The sequence below is a fragment of the Neopsephotus bourkii genome, unplaced genomic scaffold, assembly GCF_033783945.1.
Source record: "Neopsephotus bourkii isolate Nb327-2 ecotype Australia unplaced genomic scaffold, CSIRO-AGI_Nbou_v1 NB_923, whole genome shotgun sequence".
Taxonomy (NCBI): domain Eukaryota; kingdom Metazoa; phylum Chordata; class Aves; order Psittaciformes; family Psittacidae; genus Neopsephotus; species Neopsephotus bourkii.
In genome coordinates, this window is record NW_026901417.1 from 1615032 (window position 1) to 1637782 (window position 22751).

General features: G+C 43.1%; 2 protein-coding genes across 2 annotated transcripts in view; one reads left to right on the forward strand and one right to left on the reverse strand.

The window, feature by feature from the left end:
• Nucleotides 1-309, forward strand: part of NUP210 (nucleoporin 210) — a 66157-nt gene extending 65848 nt beyond the window's left edge. Inside the window, exon 40 of the mRNA XM_061357813.1 lies at nucleotides 64-309. Coding sequence (XP_061213797.1) covers nucleotides 64-164 — 101 coding nt within the window. The 3' untranslated portion in view covers nucleotides 165-309. The remainder of the gene's footprint in view (nucleotides 1-63) is intronic.
• The window catches only part of HDAC11 (histone deacetylase 11), a 656323-nt gene that overhangs the window by 121313 nt on the left and 512259 nt on the right, over nucleotides 1-22751 (reverse strand). The gene's annotated exons all lie outside the window — the stretch shown is intronic.

Genomic DNA, 22751 nt, shown 5'->3' on the forward strand with positions numbered 1-22751 from the left:
TGTTTCTTACTTCCACCACTCCTGAGTCTGACTGGGTTTGTTCTCATTTTCCCCGGGTTTTAGGTTTCTCTGCATCACCTGTGCTTCCTTCCAGTCCTCAGTCCTCAAGCTGGAAAACAAGCCCATCACCCACGCTCTGGAGCACAGGCTATGGTTCCCGTTAGGGGCAGCAGGACTCATCCTTGTGCACTAGGGCTGGAAAAGCAGAAAAATACAAAAATGAGTGCCTTTAACAACTGTGACTGTCAGAACTTTCACAGTTTTGCTGTAATTCATCTCTGGAATGGAACTGGATTCTTTTCTTAATATGTATTTAGAGCTTTTGGGATTTTTTTGCCTTTTTTTTGTCAGTGTTCAGTTCTTTGGAACTTCCTTTACCTGCTGTTTTACACTTAGATGACAAGGCTGGCTGGACAGAAGCCGAGTTTATGCTAAGCTTTCTTGCAGTCTTCAAGCAACTGGAGGTTATGTCTAAATGATAGAGATAAAAAATGTTGGGGTTTTTTGTTTGTTTGGGTTTTTTTGTAAAAAATTTTGATGAACTTTTTTTAAAAAGGGAAATAGAAAAGTAGGTCAAATGTGAGCCAAAACTCTGAAGGGATTGTATATTTCAAAGAGCTATTTTTTATTTTGAGTTCCAAAGACTCAGGAATGTACTGCACTGGTAAGTGTTCTCACATTTAGCCTTACAATGTGATTCATCACCATAATGTGCTGGTTTAACATTAGGAATGCTGGAAAAACTGTGAATAATTTGGAGCTGTTTTTACAACAACAAAAACCAAGAAAACCAAAGCTCTCGTAGTGCGGCTTCCTTTGGGTACAACTGCAGTATTCCTGTCTTGTTACTGTAAGCACTTTTTTTGGACTGGAATGTGAAAGCATGTGCCTTTGAAGTGGGCCTTTCTTCTGGTTAATTGAAAGCAGTTATCTTAACTGTGTTCTGATAGAATACTTTCAGATAGGTTGTTTCTCACATTAAAGTACCTCCGTAGAAACTGAGCCGCCTTTTATTACCACTGGTCACCTGGTGCACTGGAAAGTGGCTTGTTTCACACTTGGAATGAGTGACCTCTTCAGCTGGTTCAGTCTGCTCCTCTCAGGTGTATTCATGTACAAACAGATACAGCCGCACCCAGAATCTTCCTTTCAGCTGCCCAGTACCATAATAGCCTATTAATAAGTGCTTATTTGTAAGTCTGTAAAATACAATATAGGATTTAATTGCTTAAGTATTAAAGTGGGAGTCTTTTGGTTGACTTTTTGGTTTTCTTCTTGACAGACAGGTATAAAATGCACAGTTCTGGGCGCACCAGAAAGTACTGTGCTCACCCCGGCAGTTACCACTGTGTGCTCATATGTAGTTTGCTTTCTAAACAAGATGGCAGTGAGGAATGCTGACTTGAGCTTTTTTCTTATGTGTAAAATTCATTTGGAAAGACTGAGTTCCAGTTCTTACTCCTAAGGTACTTCCCTGAGGATAGGGGAAAAAAGGAAAACAAGAAGTATTGCAGTAGGGTTATTATTTTGAGGATTATAATATTAATCCCAGTAATTTTGAATCCATAAAGAGGATTTTGCAGCTATCAGCAAAGACTTTGTTTACATGCAGCAAGGATTGCAGTCTGAATTGTGAATATGCTGGTGTCTCTCCTAAGGACCATAATAACAGTGATGGCAATTGCCCTCCTTCAAGTAACAAAATAGTTTATGCAAATACATTGTGTGCAGCACTGTGCAGGCAAGTAGTCAGAGGAGTGGAGTGCAGACGTTGCTCATGGCATACAGGTTTGCTTTCACACAGTATTACAAAACTCAATGTTCTTACATGTTATTATATTGAGTCTTGTGTAACTTACAGGCTGGTTCTGGAGTTGTGCCTTACGCGCTAATACTACTGAAAATTGACAATTTGGATGTAAATAATGATGAGTTGTATCTGTGTTATTTAATAAAGTTTTGGAAGATTCCTTTAGTATGCTGTTGATGGACTTGTTCTTTGGCTAGCGTCCTGGGTTCAGCAGTAGCAGTCGTTTTTCCCCAGGGAGGAGGGGAAGCCGGGAGGAAGTGGCCTTGGTGCAGAGCTGAGCTCTGCAGTTTAGCACTGGACTGTATGATTTGTATTTCACCTACTGCTCCTCCGTACTTGCAGTCATGATTTTACATTCACAATTTTGATGATGTAAAGTGTTTAAATATTATTACTTTTCATGTAGTATTTGTGGTCAGGGGCTTTTCCCAGGTTTCACTAAGCATCCTCAATTCCTGTTGCAGTCAGTGGGGGCTGAAGAAGCAGCTCTTCATTTTCCAGGTTTGTTCAAACTTCCCACTCTTCGTTAGGGTTTTTAATGAAAGATGTCATCTTTCCTCTCTTCCTTTCAGAGAGAAATGAAAGGGGCAGGAATATCTGTGGTCAGCATTTCGGAAATGCTTGCAAGAAAGGTTTTACTCTCCTATTCCTTTTCTCTCCCATTCAGCCTAGCCTGTGATTTGCAAAAGCTAGAGCCAGAGGGGAGCTAACAAAAACCCTAAGGTGAAATAGGGAGCTGGTACGGGTCAGGATCCAGCGTGCTACAGGCAGTAGTGAGGTTTTTTGCCTTTAGGAGCTGGAGCGGTCCGTCAGGTGTCTGCTGGGGGGGGGGGGGGGCTTGGGGATATCAATTTTGCTGCCAGTGTAAAGGTCATTTTTTAGTTTATTGTTTAACAATGGACTAAAGTTGTCCCCAGGTCGATGTTCTTCACCCAGCATGCAGGGAGCCGGTGAACACATGCACTTGAGATAGCTGTTTATTCCATGTCCACACAGCGATGGGTGCTGGGTGGTAGCTCCACAGGGCCAGCACACCCTCGGCTGCCAGCTCTCCACTTGCATGCTTCTCAACCAGTGAAACCGGTGTTTCCTGTTAACAGCCTGTATCTACAACCATTGGCTCTTACATTCTCTTGCCTCTTGTTTAACGGCACAAGATAGATTGATTTCACTGTGTGTGTTCCATGAGTAAGGCTCTCTGTAGGCAGGGGTCTCCGATCTCGAGGTGCGATTTTTAGCATTAGGATGAATCAAGTTCCTTCAGGAACACAATAACACAGTTGTCTTCTGTTCTGCTGAGCCTTTCAAAATCACTTTGCCTTCCTTCTCTGTCTGAAGTTGCCTGTTCCTCATCCTCTGATCCCCATGGTTCATGTACCAGCCTTCTCCATCTCCTCAAAGTCTGTGAACTTGTAGGGAAACAGTGCTTTTCTTTGCAGCATGCAGTTCTAAACTCAAGATTATCAAAACCGTAACTTCTTCATTACCAGGTAACAAAATGAGGTTTGGGGTTTTTTTGCATTTAATGCTGTTTTTCCTCTTTTCACTTAGTGCTTGTTCTTGAGTGTTGCTGCATGGGAGAAGGGCTGCTGAGAACGTGTATGTTGTGCATGAATGTCTGATGTGGGTTGAATTGCTTTCTTATCAGGTAACAAAACATTTCATGCTGCACTTGGACCCAAACCTTGGTCCTGCCACATGCAGCAGGAGCGCTGGCTTTGCTCCGGGGCAGCAGCAGAGATACGTGGGTAGACTCCACAACTCATTAAAGTTGTAAAGTAGCTATGCTTTTATTCAGCACTGAGGCGCATGTAACCACAAGTAACCTCTTGCCTTCATGCAGACTCAATAGGGTTTCGGCTCCTGTCCAAACCTCAGGTTTGGTACAAGCCGGTTTTATGGATCTTAAAGCAGAAACTTGTCAAGTTTGCAAATTTTGTTGCTCTGGCTGTCTTTTGTTCCTTTTCTTTCTATGGATACTATTTAAACAAGAATGTCTTAAATGTTAAGTTATGAATCTCATCTACAATTCTGCCTATCAGCTGTAACTCCTACAATTCTGCTTCACCATTTTAGCAACTTTGACTCCTATGGTTCTGCTTCACCAAGCACAGCGACTGCTTAAGCAAGCAGGCACAATGTTAACCCTTTTTTCCCTGGTATCAGCAGGACTGGGTGCATGCCCGCAATGGCAAGTGTGTGACAGCATGGTGGATCTTGAAGTTTTCCTTTCGATGGGCTTCACAGACTACAGAAAAATCAAAGCCAACCCATGAGTGCTGAAATGGCTGAGTAAATGACTTAAAGTATCCTTGGTGCCTTGGGTTTCCTCTCTGAATACCCATGGCAGAAACAACCTGTATTGGAAGTGGCTATGTTTGATCCTTAGCATGGGAACAGCCTTTCTTTCTGCAGCTGCACATAGTGCCGTTGAAAACCCCATTCCAAGACATTTTTCCCTTTGAAAATGGAAGCAAGCACTATAAACTCAGATGGTCACAGCACAGCCACTGCTGAGGCGGAGGGCGGGAGCCCTGGGGTAGAGCAGGAGGAAGGGGGAAATGTCTTAGCAGGTACTTGGGATGAGGGGTTTGGGGCTTGCTTTAATCCACGCACACCTGGAGCCTTGTGAACCTGAATGAGGGAAGTCAGCTCAAAGGTACAGCTGTGTTCAGCAGTAAGGTCTGCAAGGAGTGGGGACGAAAAGGGAAACTGTCTGTAAAGGAAATAATGGTGAAATCCCAGTCACGCTGTGGGATCTGGGGAGGGTGTGAGGGAGATGTGGTGCCACAGGAGGGCTGGAGGGTGCCCTTTGGGTGCTCAGAACAGGGGAAGCGCAATGGAAATGGTTAATAATTAATACTGTATCATCCTAAATACTGACTAATAGTGTCCTACTGAAACATTACACAAAAAATAAGGGTATCATTAGAATTCCAGAGAATTACCATGTCTGCAAGAGCTCTCTAACAGTGGGTGAGCTCCAGGTCTGCTGTGTGTCCCCATGCAGAGCTACCGAAGGGAAATCAGTGCCAACCCCATGGGCTTGGTGAGGTAGCTCAGGCTGCTCCCCCGGTTACAGCCACCAGGCCTCCTCACAACTGCCTCTCCTGGGCTGTCTTGCTGCATCCAGAAGCCTCCTGCCTGTCAACAGTTGTTTAACAGCCACGTTACGGGGAATTACTTAATTAGATTAGCAAGGCTAGGTTAATATTAGTCTTCAAGCCAACCTGTTCTCTAATGTAACATCCCAAAAGAAGCATAATCGTTATCTCCCCCCTTAACGTGCAAGGTGGGTGATGAATAAAACATGGAGCCAACCTTTTCAGTTAAGAGTTAGTTGTGATCAGGGGGCAGGATCATCTGGTGGTGATCAAGGAGGTTTTCCTAGCAACATGTTTGCTGACTTCTTTACATGAAGAATTTATCTTTTATAGGTGTTAATCCAGGCTCTTTGCTAATCAATGCATTTAGTATAAAGGCATCATTCTTTTCCCTGTTTGGTTGCTGATACGTTCATTCATAAGGTATCTATGTGTCAGTCATTCGTCAGGTTGGACAGAGCCTTGGGTGACATGGTTTAATGTGAGGTGTCCCTGCCCATGGCAGGGGGGTTGGAACTGGATGATCTGAAGGTCCCTTCCAACTAAAACCATTCCATGATTGTCCTCAGGGGATTTCTATGGGGCCTCCTCCTCCCAGTTTCACCTGTTAAAGGTACAGCTGGAGGTGAGCAAGGTCCAGCCAAGTCACGTTTCTCCAGCTGTTGCCTCAGGCAGAGGATCTCCTGAGGGAAGGCAGCCAGGCAGTGCCCATTGAAATCCTCTTTTGTGCTGTAGGCAGAATCAGGGTGTACAGACACATCTAGGGAACATCCTTGGCCATGTTTGTTAATGTACATGAAGGTTTATCAGCAAACTCTGGGCTAGCATTGTGTTTGTGACAAACTGAGCACAAATGAGGTTCCTGAATTAATGCCAGGGGAAGAGCCTTGAGGAAAAATGGTAAAGCTTGAAGGCAAAGACCTGCTTTGCATTGTTTTGAGGAAGCAGTAGCAGCACAGGAGCACAGGGTGCCTTCTGCTAGAGCAGTTCAACAACGAGGTATTTGTAGCTACCCACAGGCACTTGCAACCCCTAGCAGCTTAATAGTATAGCTGCAACTCTAAGTATGTAGGTTGCAAAATAAACCTGAATATAGTGTATGGACAACTGTGTCTTGAAGTACGTTACTGTAAACCCTGGGTCTCAGCTGCTGGCTTAGACCTGTGTGACATGGGTACCCAGGTACAGATGCAGCTTGTGCTGCCAGTGGGCACCACGCGGTTCATTCCTGCAGGAGCAGGAAGCGAGGTGCAGCAGAGCATGTGTACCTCTGTTGTACTAAACATCTTGGCCTCTCCTCGCAGGATGTCTCCAGAGATCTCTGCCAGCAGTGTGCCTCCTGTATACAGCTAGCTATTCCAGAGAGACTTCGCAAAGCTGTTCCACAGCACCTTTCCTGGCTGCTTCTGTGACACGCTGCTTGCACCTACATCAGGCTGGGTCTCATCGTTCTCCTGTGATTGCAGCGGAACAGCCTGAGGTAGGAGCTGTACCTAGAGAAGCCCTGGAGATTGTGTTTGGTTGATAAGCAACGTATGTGCTCTAAATGAACTCCTTTAAGTATTTTTCCTGGTAAAGAAACTTGAAGTTTGATTCATGTATTTAGCTTTATGTTGGTCTGTATAGTATTGGTGTTTCAATTATAACCATTCATTTTCAGCTTTCTCTTTGTTGTCTCAGTTAGAAGTTTAAGGTCATAGCTGGCCTTAAAATCCAGTTTGATCTTCTCTTCAACACAGGCCCCCTACTTTCCTCTCATACGAAATGCATCAACTTCTAAGCTGGTAAAAAGGGAATTTATGAGGTAGTGGTTATCTGGATTAAGGTCTTCAGGTAACATTAAATCTTCCTTATGTTATTTGCTTTATTGGCAAAATTTTAAAGAAATCACTTTGAATTAATCTGGTTTCACTTTTCTGCTGTTAGCTGCAATGAGACAACTCTGTGTCAGTGAGGCACAAGATTTGGTGATAGTTTCTTGAGTTCTTCCCTTGAAGCTTGTGAAAATTAAGCGAGGATGGGAAACTGATTTTTACCCTTCATTTGAGTTTATCACCACTGTATCTGAACTGTGAATTTACCACCAGAAAGCCATTTTCTGTATTTTCCCTCATCCTACTTGTCCTTTTTCTCTTGGGAGCTATTTTTGTCACAGGTACTGTGTTTACCACTGCAGGTGGCCTGCTCCAGAGCTTTTTGTATTAATGAACCATTTCCTGCAATTTATAACGTCCTCACAATTCAGCACAGCGTCTTGTTTCCCTGTTCAGTGTGCTAACTGTCTCCATTTCAGTGCTCTGGGGTCTGTTTTACCCTAATTACTAAACAGACTGCGAGATGCGGTTGCTGTTTTCCATTTGGCAGATGCTGTGTGCATGCTTATAATCCACCCAATCATTCATTTTTCCTGAGTTCTCTCTTCGCAGTTGCCATGTTATGTTTTAAAATGCTGCTTAGTCCAAAGGACTATGTTACGTCTCTTACTTTAGCATTTAGCATAAATAACTCTGCTTTCAGACTGTTGTGTTTATGGATGGTCACTGCCGCTGTTATGACCTTTCATTATTTTTGTTTGGTTGGTTTTAATTGTGTTTTTCATAAGAGATCGTTTTTTTTTCATTGAGCAAATAAGCAATGTGAAGCTGCAGCCCCAAACATTCACCTTTTGTGTTAGAACTCCACTACTGCCAGGAGTTACTCTTCTTGTTGTTGACCGCCATATTCCAGTGGAAAAAGAACTCTTAAGCATCTTAATGTTATAAAGCTTTATTTCTAAATATAGACTGCACCAAGCCAGATGTTCCAGTGGCTACAGTAGCTGCATGGTATGTGCACGTATCTCTGCATTCGGGGAGGCTGATCTACTTTTGCTGGTTGTTTTTTCCTGGCAAGCCTCCTAGTAAGTTGCTGCCTCACATGTATCAGGTATCTTGAGATCATCCCAAAGAAAGGCCAAGGATTTTAGGAGCTATTTCTTCTGCATCATCCTTCCCAAAGGAAAAGAGAGACCTCAACAGAGTTGGTGTAAACTGCTGTTTATTTGTACTGCAGAGCTTGCCTAACCCTTGTAGTTAAGCTGGTGTCCAGCTTCTGCTACTACAGTGTCACTGGACTGAGTCTGTTTTACCACCTGACCTGGAACATCTGAACATGGAATCAGGTTATGGACAGCAATATCACTTTTAAGGTCACTGATACTGTACAGGGCTTTGGATTTCCTAGGGGAAGCAGCAGAATGAATAGAGGAAATACCAAATGGGTTGAGAGTAGCAGAAACAGAATACTGACAAGAAATCTGTAAGCTGCTTGAATTCAAAGTTATCTCTGTTTCCATCAAGGCTGAATTTTGACCTATGAAGTGCAGGAGCAGGGAAGTTAAGAAACATTAAAACACATTAAGAGGAAATGTAATGAACAGTCAAACAAAGGAATTGACTCTATTCTCCAGGAACATAATATATCAAAGGCAATAAGTTTGATGGATTTAAAGGAGAAAAGGCTTTAAAGCAAGGATGGGTATGGCAGGGAGAATAGTTCTCTGAATGCTGCCTTTGGCAGCGAGTCCATGTGAGAAAAGGCAGCATGTGGCCTAGAGCCAGACTTCAGTGATGCAGCCCGAACTGCAGCAGATTCAAAAGGAATACCCCAACGTGGAGGATGTTTGAGCCAAGGAGCAGTTAATTTTCTTTCTAAAGCCCCTGATCAATGTCTGGATGGCAATGTAGGGTCAACTGGTGATGCCTAGAAAATACGTGGTATAGAGTCCCACTAGGATCTAGCTTTCCCCCTAACCCAGAAAAGATCAGGATCAGTCCATCTTTCTTGCAGAAGAGGAAATACTAATGTGGGTTGCTAGGATGTGCTCTTTGCTAGGATGAGGAAGTCTGTGTAAGCTTCTTCGGGGTCCTGTAATCATGGATGTTCTTATAGGTAAAGACAAGAATACATAAGAAAGAGCTTCAGGGTTTGTTTGGTTTTTTCAGCTTTAACCACTCTTACCAGCAGGTAATCGGGGAGGATGTCCCCCAGACTGATCCACTAACGGGGAGAGGAGGAGGCAAATGGGAGATGGGCAGGGAGAAATACTATTTCATAGGAGGATGCTCCAGTGATGGTCTCAGCACTGAAGTTAAATGGGCATTAGCCAGGCAATATTGGGCTTGTGTGGGATAGTAATTGGATGAAAACATCAGGATGCAAGAGCTTCCTCACACAAAAGCTATTGGGAAACAAAAAGTTTCAGACTGTTCTCTGACCCGGGAAACATTCCATTCCCATTTGTGCAAGCTAATTCCCACCTAGGGCCATCCATGTTGTATGTGCGCACATAACCTTATTGGAGAGTTAGACCAGTCATCACTGCAAGCAGAAGGCTCAAGGCTGCCTCTGACACCAGCATCCTTACTCATCCATTTTGGTCCAGAAACTGTTCATAGGTTAGAACAAGCACCTTTAGGGGAAAAAAAGGCAAGCATACCTGTCTAGATAAAACCTGATGACTGAAATACAATTTACTGTTAAAGAACCTCTGAAGTTCTGGAACTAGTTTTAAGCAATTGTTCTGTTTCAAATGTATTTATCTTTGAAAGAGACAAGAGGTGGGAGATGCTTTTGTCTTTTGTGGCATACGCTTTGATTCAAAAATAGAATTCTGAGAATCTGTAAGTAGTGAGAAACTGTCCTGAGTAACAAAATAGTGAAAATTGTCATATTTTACCCAAAAGGAAGGGAAAAAACTCATTTTCTAAAGTAATAACTTGTAATTTGACAGCATGAGTCACTTGTGTCGTTATGAGTGAGTCATGAATAGAAGAGGCACTGAGAGAGGGTTTTTTTGAGCTGTGTTAAGATAACAAAGAAAATTCCTCTTACAAAATGGTGCTAATAAGGCAACAATGCATTGGACAGTCTGAGGCAAAGCTGACTTGAGATATTTAACAAGTTTACTCATTGCAAGCACTGTTTTTATGAACTTTCACTATTTAAAAAATAATGATAAAGGCTGTTTTCAATTGGTTTTGGTTTGCTATGAAAGCCAGTGGAGGCTGGAAAAACCTTATCCTTAAAAAGCCACTAAGGAGCCCTGAGCTTCAGTATTGTGATCCAGCTCAGATCTGTATTACCAGCAGAGATCCACACTTCACCTCTTCTGCCATGCAGACTCCAGCTGAAGTCACCATGGGCACAAACGCAGCTACTGGAGATGATCTGGTCCCATTACTTTGTGATTGTTCCTACGCATGTTCGCCATTTACCCTGAGGTGGGAATAAACTGGTGAGAGCTTCACAGTAATGTCAGTGATCTTTTCAGCCTGGTTCTGTAAAGGAGTGAGGCACTTTCAGCCATGCTCTCCCTGTCCATGGCTGAAATACATGGCTGTATTTTCTTATATCTGTGTGCTTCCGCTTGAATTTTGAGCCTGATCCCAACCAATTTAGGTAATGGAATGGGTATCTAAAGGATAATGAAGTTGACATGAGTTTTGCAAAACTTACTCGCTGTGTAAGGAAGACTTTATAATTCTATTTTTAATGTTATGTGGGCTCATCCTTTGTTAGCTTCTAGATTATCCACAAAGACGCAGGCCTTTACAAATGCCAGATTTGTATGAAAACCTTTAGTGAGAGTTTGCAGCCATCCATGAGGATCAAGCTGTAGGGAAAGCAGGCTCCAGTATTCTCTTCATCCCAAGTAGAGAAGATGTAGCTCATGGACAGAAAAGAACAGTGGAATAAAGTAGCAATAGCCAGTGCAATAGCCACCACACAGCATATAAATTGAATCAGTTGTTGAAAACAGGAGATTTAATGAGACAAAGTTTTGTGAATGGTACAAGCTAAACTAGTAAAAGAATAAAGTCAGTAATTTACATCTTGTAATTGCTCTGCATCACTGACTGGATTTCAGCAGTACTTGGAGTTTTTACTCATTATTAACAATAAAATCTGCAACGATGGCAGGCACAAAACCAGCATCAAGTGGAAAATAATGAACTTGAACAAAAAAGGTAGGAGAACAAAAAGGAATGAAGTAAATGGAAATCAAGTTTGAGTTAGAGGAAAAAGGAGAAATTCTTTGCAGAAGCAACCATGATGTTACACAGAAAAAAAATCATTTGAATTGATCTTGCTGCTTAGAAATGAGTAACACAAGATAGCAGATACCCTACAGTTCTGAACCTGTGAGCTTTTAGCTCCATAGACTTTACTATATTCTCTCTCTCACACACACAAAACCACACATTTATTAAATGAACATTCCTTGGTTTCTGTGACTAAAGCGTTGCACTCCCCTTGTGCTGCACTGGGAGGACAGTCAGTTGGGAACTTCTCTTTCCCAAGGATCTGGCGTGGCAGAAGCAGCATGACTGTACTGGATGAACTCAAGGAGCTGAGCACTGGGGTCCTCTATCAACCTCTGTTTCTTTTATAGATTTCCAGGCTGAAGCATGTGCCGCTGCTCAGTTGGTCACTGTTATTTACTTTGTGCACCCTTTGCCTGATGTGATTCCCATTCTTGTGTCTGCACGCTACCAGCAGTGCAGAAGGAAGGGCTGGATGCTGTGCTTGCCCCCTACCCAGCAGTGCAGAAGGAAGGGCTGGATGCTGTGCTTGCCCCCTACCCAGAAGTGCAGAAGGAAGGGCTGGATGCTGTGCTTGCCCCCTACCCAGCAGTGCAGAAGGAAGGGCTGGATGCTGTGCTTGCCCCACTACCCAGCAGTGCAGAAGGAAGGGCTGGATGCTGTGCTTGCCCCACTACCCAGCAGTGCAGAAGGAAGGGCTGGATGCTGTGCTTGCACACTACCCAGCAGTGCAGAAGGAAGGGCTGGATGCTGTGCTTGCACACTACCCAGCAGTGCCAAAGGAAGGGCTAGATGCTGTGCTTGCACACTACCCAGCAGTGCCAAAGGAAGGGCTAGATGCTGTGCTTGCACACTACCCAGCAGTGCCAAAGGAAGGGGTGGAACGGGCTGGACTCTGGCAAAGTCTACTTATGCTGTCACGATGCTGGCAGCCTTATTATTTCATTAGTTGCTTCTGATATTCTCAGTGTCCTTCAAAATTCACACTGGACAGGCTCACCTACCTGCTATTTGGTTGTAAACATTGCTTTTTGTATTCTCTGCTGAAGAATGTTTTGAAATAATGACACTGGATTATATTTTGAGTCTATTCAGTGGCTCTTTGTATCGCATTTATGTAGAGAAGTTACTTGTCAAAGACACTGGGGAAACGGTGCAGTTCTGTGAGTTTTCTTTTGTTGCTGTGCAGTTTGCCACAACAGCACGTTGACCTTGTGTGTGGAATACTTACCCACCAGCTATGTCATTAAAGACATGTTCTAAAGAGCTTTAGATCAAGCTATTCTGGCTGTGATGGCCAAGGGACTTATCACAGGCAAGGTGTTATTTTTCTATTGTCTGCATTCTGGAGGATGGCAGAAAACAGGGAAACTGCTCTCTGTCCCCACAGACAAAAGAGCCAGGCTGTGACTCTGACCACAGTGAGGTGAAAGTCAATGGTTTAAGCTCAGACTGACTAGAAAAGTTGCCTAGCAAATACAGACTAATGGAATTGAAGATGGGTCTGTATACAAACCTCCTTACTTGTCAACTGCAAAAAGGACTCTGGTCTACTTGCAGAGCTAGAATACAAAATGTATCGTGTGAGGGACTGAATGTACATTTCCCAGCCCTCTGTCTTTTGTTGTGACTCACTGGTCATCGTGACCATCATCATGGTCAGGTCCTGGTGGTAATTTGGGGTTTTGTTCATTTGCTAGATTAATATTTTATTTCATGCTGGGTTGAGATTGGCCAAGAGAGATAAACAGGCTTTAGTTCTAGCACAGTGAAGTATCTCTTGGGGAGAAAAAAGACCTCTCTTGTCCTGAGCATCTGACCCCAGCTGGTTGATGCTCACTGCCAACTGTTTCCTGCATGAGAGGAAAATGAATAAAATGGCTAAACAAAGAAATATTTTCAGGAAGTACCCAAACATTTAAGACTAAACATCCTCCTTCTAATGCCAGGATTTGATTTCAAATAAGCAGCTGAATTGAAGGATTATTTTGATAGCATTCTAGAAATATTGGTCTGGAGATGTTTAAAGGTCAGGTAGAGTGTTCTGTGTGGTTTTTGTTGGGGTTGGGTTGTGGTTTCTTGGCAGCTGACTGCTCAGATCTGGGCATGCTGGCTTCACAGAGTTCGTGCTGAACACACCAACCTCCACAGTCTGTGTTACACAGGTTACTGCCCTTGCCAGGTTTTCAATACTCCTCCACTATTACAGAATTGTGAATACATGTTACTTTTCTTTGTCTCTCTGGTAGAGATGCCACCTCTTTCATCAGCACGGGGCGATGAGTTGAGATGTTGAGGAAGTAGAGAGCAGTTGCTACCACTCTAAAATTCTTTAATTGAATTGCTGATAATTTACCCAGAGCTATACTGGGGTGGGGTTCGTGGCAGAATGTAGTTTGTGCATCAAACATGAGAGAGGAATTTCACCCAGCTTTACTGAGCGTGCTTCTCAAGCAGCCAGGGGTAGATCTCTCTTGTGTTTCAGTTTTAGATTTAGGGTGGCAGTAACATAGTACAAAGTGCCAGCATCAACAATGAGGTGAAGGCAGCATCATGCATGGTGCTGGGTTTTAATGTTGTAGAGCACTGTAAACGTGCACTCTAGATTAAACCATGTGGTCTTTGTGACCTCTGCTGTGCACAACAGTGCCATGGATAGCAAAACATTTCATTCTGGTTGTGGTGCATGAATCCCGAAGTTCTGAGTCCATAAAAGAAGCTGTGTTCTCCTAGGGCTGATCCTGTTGAGACTACTATGTTGCCTCTTGGGTGGAGAAATGGCAGTCTACTCTAGCTTTTGTTAAACAGGCAAGTATCTGAAGATTTTGGTATAGCATCAGCCCTTTCCTGTTAGCAACATGCTGTGTTCACGAACCATGTAGATGTGGCCCCCAGTGACATGGTTTAGTGGTGGCCTTTTCAGTCCTGGGGTAATAACTGAACTTGATGATCTTAAAGGTCTTTTCCAACCTGTTTGATTCTAAGATTCTATGATTCTGTGCCTCATACCAACCTAACTAAGCATCTGCACTGAATGGGTTGAATGTCATTAACTGGCTGATAGTGTACAAAGAACTTTTGCTTCCTATTCCAAAGTGCCTTGCATTGCCACATGTACAGCGTATTCTGTCATAGAAATGATTTCATGTGGCTGTAGCCGGATTTGTGTGTAGCATGATGTTGGTGTTACCGTGATCGAATTCTATGATTTTTCACCAAAAGAAGCTGTTGTTCTGTGGGAGGTGAAGGCAATAGGATTTGCATGATGAGCTTGAGAAACACTCTAGAAACAGGCTCTGAGGCCTTGACACCGAATAATCCTTGGGGCAATAAGCTGGAATGTTGAAAGACAGGAAATGTAAACAAGCAAGGCTTGGGGGGATAAGCCAGGATGCTGTTGTAAGAAGTTCAGTTGGAGGCCAGAGGATGTGGGGGTCTTAAGAAGTGAGGCAAGAAGGTGAAACTGTCGTGGCGAAAGCAGGGTGAGATCAGCATTGTGATTGGACTATTTAGCTGGGGGATTCTTAAAGAAGCCAATGAGATTGAACGTGGTGCGTTTGTGCAGGTTGGGAAAGTACCAAACAAAGGGATAAAAGGGCTTGATTGTAGTAAAGTTTTGTCTCAGTCTCAGTATCCTCACCAACCTGAGTTCGTGTCGTGATGATACGGCACAAATGGGGCATGAAAGCAGCTAGTCGTCAATCCGGTGGCATAGCTGAGCCGAACTACATGCTGAAAGGAAGCAAGTGTATACGCTGAAAGGAAGTGAATTCAGAGCTCTCGATTGCCTCTCGCAGGATGAGGGTAAGCAGCTGAGAACTACGGGGACTGCTTGAACAAAGAAATCTTTTACAAGTCTTTGCTAATGTTCTTAAGAAGTATGGGGAAAATGTAGATGAGGAAGAATTGAAACGTGTCCTTCTCTGGGCATCAAAAGTCGATCCATCTATTAAAGTTATTAATATTTATACTGCGATATTTGGGATGAAATTGGCATTAATCTGTGGGTCTGTGCCACAACAGATGATAAAGTTGCCACCGCTTTATTGAGCCCTTGGCGAATTGGTTTTGAAACTTTGAAAGCTCATGTTGGCTCAGAAGCAAAGGAAGCAGAAGCCGCACCCTCGGCTGCTTTAGCACCGCCCTCTTTGCCCGACTCTGCCGCAAGATCAAATAATCAGTCTGCTGCTGCTGCTCCTGCAGTTCTGCTGCCTGATAATCCTGATGCTGGCCTGGATGGGCCTTTTGACCTGGGGCCTATTGATCCGGAAAAGGAGCTTGATTTACATCACCCTGATCCTCATGATAAATGGGCAGCTGTAAAGAGACAAGCGAGATGAGCGGGGCATGCAGACGTATTGTGTGCTTTCCCAGTGGTGCATGTACCAGATCAAGACCTGCGGTGGGAAAGTCTCTCGTATGCTGTTATCAAAGATATCAGGCGAACAGTGATGGACCACGGACTTGGGGCCCCCTGTACAACTCATTTGATACAGTCTCTCTGTGATACTCATGTATTTGCCCCAAATGATTTTAAAGCGTTGTTTCATTTGATAATGACGGGCATGCAATATACTATGTGGGAATCGAAAATGAGGCAGCTCGCAGGCATCCAGGCTACTGAAAACTTAGCACTGGGGGCGTGTGACCCATTGTGAGCGGTCACTGCTGACGCATTACTGAGGCAAGCTGATTTTGGCACCAATGCTGCTCAAGTTAGGATTTGCCAGGTGGGCTTGCAACAACTTAAACAATTGTCACTTTGTGCTTTGAAAGCTGTTCCTGAAGCCAGTAAACAGAGACAGCCTTTTGTCCGAATCAAACAAGAGGCAAATGAGCCATTTATGAAACTTTTAGACCAACTTAATGAGGCTCTGGAAAAACAGATCGATAATGAGAAAGCACGTGAATGTATTTTTAAGCAACTTGCTAATGAAAATGCTTGTAAGAATGTTGGGTCTAGACAACACGTTCGGTCTCTGATTACGGAAGCATTTGCGACACTGTTGGTTAAGTCACAGCAGTGCTTTTCATGTGGTCAGTATGGCCGTTTGAGAAAGAACTGTCCAGTTAAAGCAAGCAATAAAAGGGGAGCGCCTGGAATCTGCTCGTGCTGTCGTAAAGGGCGTCACTGTGCAAATCAGTGCCACTCAAAAGTTGATCGGGATGGCCAGCCTTTAACTTTACCGGGGAACCCCAAGCGGAGCGTGGCGTGGGGCCACACCATGGCAGCAAATTACCCCTCCTAATGGCAGTTTGTGCACCAGCACAAGTGGCAGCACCAGAGTGGACCTGGCCCCGGCCCTGGCCCCGTCAGGAGAGACAGGAATTCCAGACACATCCACTGTGCTTATTCCAGCTGGCACACGTGGCCCGCTCGGGCATGGAAAGGCAGTGCTGCTAATTGGACAATCCTCTACTACAATAAGAGGCCTTTTTTTTTGTGCTGCCAGGGGTTGTAGAAGCTGATTTTGAAGGAGAAATTAAAATAATGGCATGGACTCCAACGGCACCATGTACTATACCAGCAGGAAGCCGAATTGCACAATTAATACGTTTTTCACCCCAATCACTGGGTGCTGTCCACACCATGTGGGGCTCAGGATGTTTTGGATCTATGGGGATGCCTGAAATGTACTGGAACCAACAATTAACTATGGACTGACCCCAGCTATCCTATGCTTTAAAATCAGGAGGGACAAACATTACTTTGTGAGGAAATGTTGGTAAGTGGAACAGATGCTACAGTCATTTCTGCACCACAGTGGCCCTATCAGTGGCCTTTAATGGATGCTCATGCTTCCTAATCAGGAATTGGGGGTCAGACACCTCCAAAGAGCTTGTTGTTATTTTTGGACCAGAAAGATGATCGGCTTTGATCAGGCCCTATGTGTTACCTAGATCTCCTACCCTATGGGGCAGAGACTGCGTCTAAGCCAATGGGGAATGCATTTAAGCAGGGATTTTTCCTAGGGGCCACTGTTCTGCATCAGGTCTCACCTTTAACCTGGAAATCAGATGAGGCCATGTGGGTAGGTCAGTGGCCCTGCCCAAAAGAAAAACTGCTGCAATTACACAGATTGGTGGATGAGCAGCTGAAAGCTGGTCACAGTCCCCACAACCAGCCCATGGAACACACCTGTCCTTGTGATTCAGAAGAAAAATAACCCTTGGAGGCTTTTACATGACCTAAGAAAGATAAATGAGGTCATTGAGGATATGGGAGCTTTACAGCCCGGGCTCCCCTTGCCAACAGGTTACCACAAACACGGACTCTCATAGTCATTGACATATAGCACTCTTAAAACCATGTTGCAGAAACAAAAAAGGGGGAGTTCAGGGTTAACCCCACAAGAACGTATAGTGAACCCTGTTATGTTTTGAATTTCTTAAACCATTGGATGTAGGACGGACCTCCTATGCAGCACCATTTTGGGGGCTCTAAGGATTTTAGACAGGGGAAAGCTCATGTTAAAGTATGTAACCTTGAAACTCATGAATGGGAAGGCCCGTTCCCTTTACTAACCTGGGGACGAGGGTATGCTTGTGTTTCCATAGATAAAGGACCTTGTTGGGTCCCTGCACAATGGGTTCATCTGGCCTTGTCTTCTGCCTCTTCATCACAGCAGGATTGACCCTACCGTGGCTTCCCGCCCAGCCAAAAGCAAACATCTGGGTAACATTAGCCAATGCAACAGGGCAAGAGACCCTGTGTCTGTTGGTTGCCACACCTATGAATTCTTTCAGTACATGTCTGGTAGGACTGCTGTTGGACAACTGGACGGTGGCTGTCATCCCTTCAGCAGCCCAAGCAGTGGCAGCCTTGAACCCCATAGACACGTGGGATGGGTGGGTGGTGCAACAGCCAGTCGTCCTTTTAGAAGCACAAGAAATTGATTTATTAAGATCTATAAAAATGGGCACGTGTTTATACTTTCATTATACAGAGTGAAACCAATCAGTGCAAAATGTTAACTTCTTTAGCTGTTTATCAAAATGCTTCTGTGTGGTGTAATTATTCTTCCGTCAACCTTTCTTGCTCGTTTGGCACACCAGTGTAATTTCCTCAAGGTATCTTTTTAATCTGTGGAGATCAAGCACGGCCTGGCATCCCTTCTCACCCACGAGGAGGCCCTTGTAGCCTAGGCAGATTAACAGTGTTAACCCCAAATATTTCTATGCAAAGTAAACAATGTTGCATCTAATGCTCTTTCAAGTCTCATCCTTGCTGTAGATTCTGTAAGACACGCAACCTTACAAAATTGGGCTGCCGTAGATTTGCTTCTCCTTGCTCATGGTCATGGTTGTGAGGACTTTGAAGGCCCATGTTTCATGAACCTTTCAGACCCTTGTGAATCGGTTCACAAAAGTACACAAACCCTCAAAGAACTTGCAGGAAAACTTCAGGTTGAGGATGACTGGAGCCCTTTTTCAGGGTTTTTTGCTGGACTAGGAGCATGGGTAAAAAAAATTGATTGTATTAGGAGCTTTTGTTTTGTTAGTGTTTATTAGCCTGTTAATTTGTATTCCTTGTTTAATGAAACTTATGCAGTCTGTTATTGATCGAGCTTGTAAGCAGGTAGTAGTAGATGTATGAAAACAGAGAAGGGGGAGATGTGGGAGGTGAGGGTGTTAGGATTTGCATTAGAAACACTCTGGGAACAAGCTTTGAGGCCTTGAAACTGAACAAGGCTTCGGGCAATAAGTTGGAATGTTGAAAGATAGGAAATGTAAACAAGCAAGACTTGGGGGGATAAGCCAGGATGCTGTTGTAACAAAGATTTTCAGTTGGAGGCCAGAGGATGTGGGGGTCTTGAGAAGAAGTGAGGCAAGAAGGTGAAACTGTCCTGGCGAGAACAGGGTGAGATCAGCATTGTGATTTGACTATTTAGCTGGGGGATTCTTAAAGAAGCCAATGAGATTGAATGTGGTGCATTTGTGCAGGTTGGGAAAGTACCAAACAAAGGGTTAAAAAGGCTTGATCGTAATAAAGTTTTGTCTTGGTATCCTCACTGACCTGCATCCATGTTGTGATACGGCACTGGGTTCTGAATGCTTTTCATAGGAGTAACACTTAGAGATCCAACTTAGATGAGAGAGCAGGGAAACTGGCCTGTGAACTTGATTAATTTTCATGGGACTTTTTTATGATTTGTAGCTGGAACAATAAATCAAATGTTTGCCAAAAGAAGGAAACAAAACTAACTTCTCCCAGTGTTCCCCAGTTGGGATCCTTGCAGAATGTGTATATATTGTTCAGGGACAAAGACTAGAGAATGTTGTAACATCAGAAAAGGGTAAATCAACCTTTCTGGTTTGCTTGAGCCTAATGTGCCAAATGTACCACAATGTGTGTAAATGAGGCTCCTGTTCCTTCTTATGTTTTCTGTTCCACGTATCTTACAAGTTACACGTCATTTAAAAAACCAAACCATAATGGAAGTGAAGCTGAACAATCAGTGAGGTTCCCAATGGTGAAGATTTAAATTAGTGAGGTTTGGATTTGCTTTTGTAGAAAGTAGTACTACTGATAATCTTAAATCCTCATATGCCATCAACAGTATAGCAAATGTGTTAAGTTTATGTAAGAAAACTTGTATCATAGACTTGAACAGGAATCTAAAAGTCAAAGCATGCTCTGGTGGGTTCTATCTCCCAGCTTTAATGAGTAGCCATATTTTGAATTTGCTTATTTTACAGTCCATCTGTTTTTAAAGGAACTGTGGTTACTTGATGCTTAAAACTCATCTTGTGTGCTTCAGATGTAGTCAACAATTCTGTTGATAATGTGGGAAGTAGAATCTAATGCCATTCACTTTACTGCATCTGTGTATGCTCCAGAAGTTAGTGGTGGTGATAATGATCATAGGCATTAAATTACAATAGCCTCTGTATAAATGAACAGAAATGCCAATTCAGCATGAAAATGATTGACTTATTTAATTGTCACTAAATACATCCTCTTATCTGCTTAAAATTGTGTGGGTTTGATTTTAAGTTCAAATATTTTTGTAATTTTAGGAAAACTATCTTCATCTAAAGATTCCTGCTTCTAATAGTGACTGTCTGGAATTCTTTGCAGCACTTTATTTTCTTGGCTGCACGTATGTTTACAAATCACATTGCTGTGAAAAGCACCAGAGCTTTCAGTCCTCCTTAGCACAATATATTTTGTAGGTAGGAAGAAGTTCTCATGAACAGACAGACATTTCATTTCTTATGCCTGCTGAAGTAGTTAGGCACAACTAAATGCTGTTGAGTAATGTTCCGAGTTGGGGAGGGGAAATGGAAGGTTTGGAGATACACCACCCACAGCATTATGTTCTTAAGTCGTGATATGGCTGAGGTGCATGATGAAATCAGAGGAAGGTACTTTCATAGCTGGATCATTGTAATTAAAACCGGGAAGGAAGCAACAGTCAGAACCTATATGGAAGCACATGCAGTGATCCAGCAGAGTGGCTGTCTTGCATCTTGGTACCCTGGCACATCTCATGCCCATCCTTATTGAAGGTTCTGTTTCCCATGGCATTCTGGGTCAGTCACTCTGTTTGGAAACATAGCATTAGACAACTTGTAATCCTGGTCTTTACTTGGAATTAAAAGTGTTTCTCAACATCCTGCCGTTCCTCTTGCCATTGGTATTCTATGATTCCACGATTCCACAGTTACCCTCTCTGAAAGACCCATTCTCTCTCATGCTGACAGTGGTTGGCGGTGAACTTTGCTGCTGGGTTTTTATTATTTCATATCAAGTAATTTATGTAATATTTTGTTAGTAATAGAGGATTGATCCATTCCTGTAAATCAGCCCTTTATTTTTAGTGACAAAGTTGTGCATTGTCAGACTGAAAGCTGCTATTTTTTTTTAAGGTCATATAGTGCTGTGTGTTTCATGGGACAATTGCTAGTAATTGTTAGTAATGGGCCTATTGGAAGTCAGTGCTGAGGCTCATGGCTCATTATAGCTTGCATGAGCTACCTCAAGCTGTAATTAGGTACCTAATAGATGAGATGAGTTTGTAGCACATAATTTGAAGAACAGCATTTTCCTTAATTTCTTAAATTTGATTTACAGCATTGTTAAAATAACAATCCTAGGCAATAAGATGATTTTTGTGTGCTGTGTCATCTAATCTTATTATGCTATCTAATCTTGCATCAGGCAAGAGAAGACCCTACCATAACACTGCAATAAACCAGTTTTACTTTGTCATAAAGTTATATAAGCCTGTCATAATTTTGAGGTGTTTATTACTATGCAGCAAAATCTGTGATAATATTTCTGTCCTGGAACCAAGGGAAAGACCATGTGCCAAGGAGGAATTTATTCTCCCCTAATAACATCAGAAGAGATGAAACAAGCTATTTTGTGTTATTAAAATAAGTTTACAACTTAATTTTGAAATCAGTTGAGACATCTGTTCAACTTGCTCAACTTTAGATAAGACAATATAACATTGCTTTTATCTAAAAATACTATTTCAAACTTCTTACTACTTATACCTGCCAGCTATGTAGAATAAAATCCTGTTTGTTGTCTTCTGTTCCACTGCAGGCAGTGTTAGCAGGGTAATGTCCGTACAAGTCAGACTTTCTTTCTCTGGAAAAATGCTGATGAGTCTCCATCAATCTGAGGCCTCTATCCTCACTCAGCTGGTACTGCTGTCATCACTCTTCCAGTATCCACTTCAGATATGGTCACCAGGAGTCATGGTGCAAGTATTGTGTAGTGGTTCCTTTCCCACCGATCTGACCATGCAAATCTTAGGGTGGCATAAATCACTGCCTTTGGTTCCTCATGTTCTTCCCTTAAAGCCTAACTCTTTTCAGTTGCTATTTAGGAACAGGTCTTACTTAACTTATTGGTGTCCCTGAATCTGTGGTTATCCAGCACATGCAGTTGGGTATGTGCTGGTGACAGCCATCCTTTGAGCAGTACTCAGAGCCATCCTTTTTCCTCAGCTGAGAGAAAGAATAAACTTACCTCTAATGTAAGGACTTATGAAGTGATAGTGCATTGACATGAGAAACTATTGTTTCTGAAGACACACTAATAGTAGAGTGAAAATACATCAGGTGTTTTCCAACTGGTGTTTCCCAAGAGACATTAGAAGACTCCCCATTGCAGCAGTGAGTCACAGTAAGTATGTGTAGAATGCCCTAGACAGTGACATTGTCCTCCTAAATGGGGTGGGGGAGGAGGGGCAGGGAAAGGCAGTGTGTTTGGATATGTGGGGAATACACTGAGCCATAAGTTTGAATGTACCTTTGGGATATTAATATCTGGAATGTGTGAACATCACATACCTGACTTAGATGAAAATTGGGGTATTTCAGGAAACTTTTGAAGTGAGCTATTTTCCTTCAAAACTGTCCAGGATTTTTTGTATGTTATGCCTGTGTCTGGCCTCTTGCCTGAACTCAGCTTCTTTGTACATGCAAATACACATCCTTTCGTGCATTGCTCTTCATATCCCTGTCAGCAGCACTCTTCCGTCTGACTTAGCAGGTGAGCTGATCTAATGATACATGAGCACCTGATTCCCAGCCTGTAAGTTCAGGGCTTCCTGGCAAGTATGTTTTAATTTGGGTAGTAATACTCTTACAGGCCAAGGATGATGTCTGCATATTCTTCAGACTTATTCAGGTACCTCTGCAACCTTGTTCAACAACCACATCTTGTCATTCAGACACCAGTAAGTGAGCTTAACGTTTTGAGAAAGGAAGCTTTCTGTCTGACTCAGCTGTTGT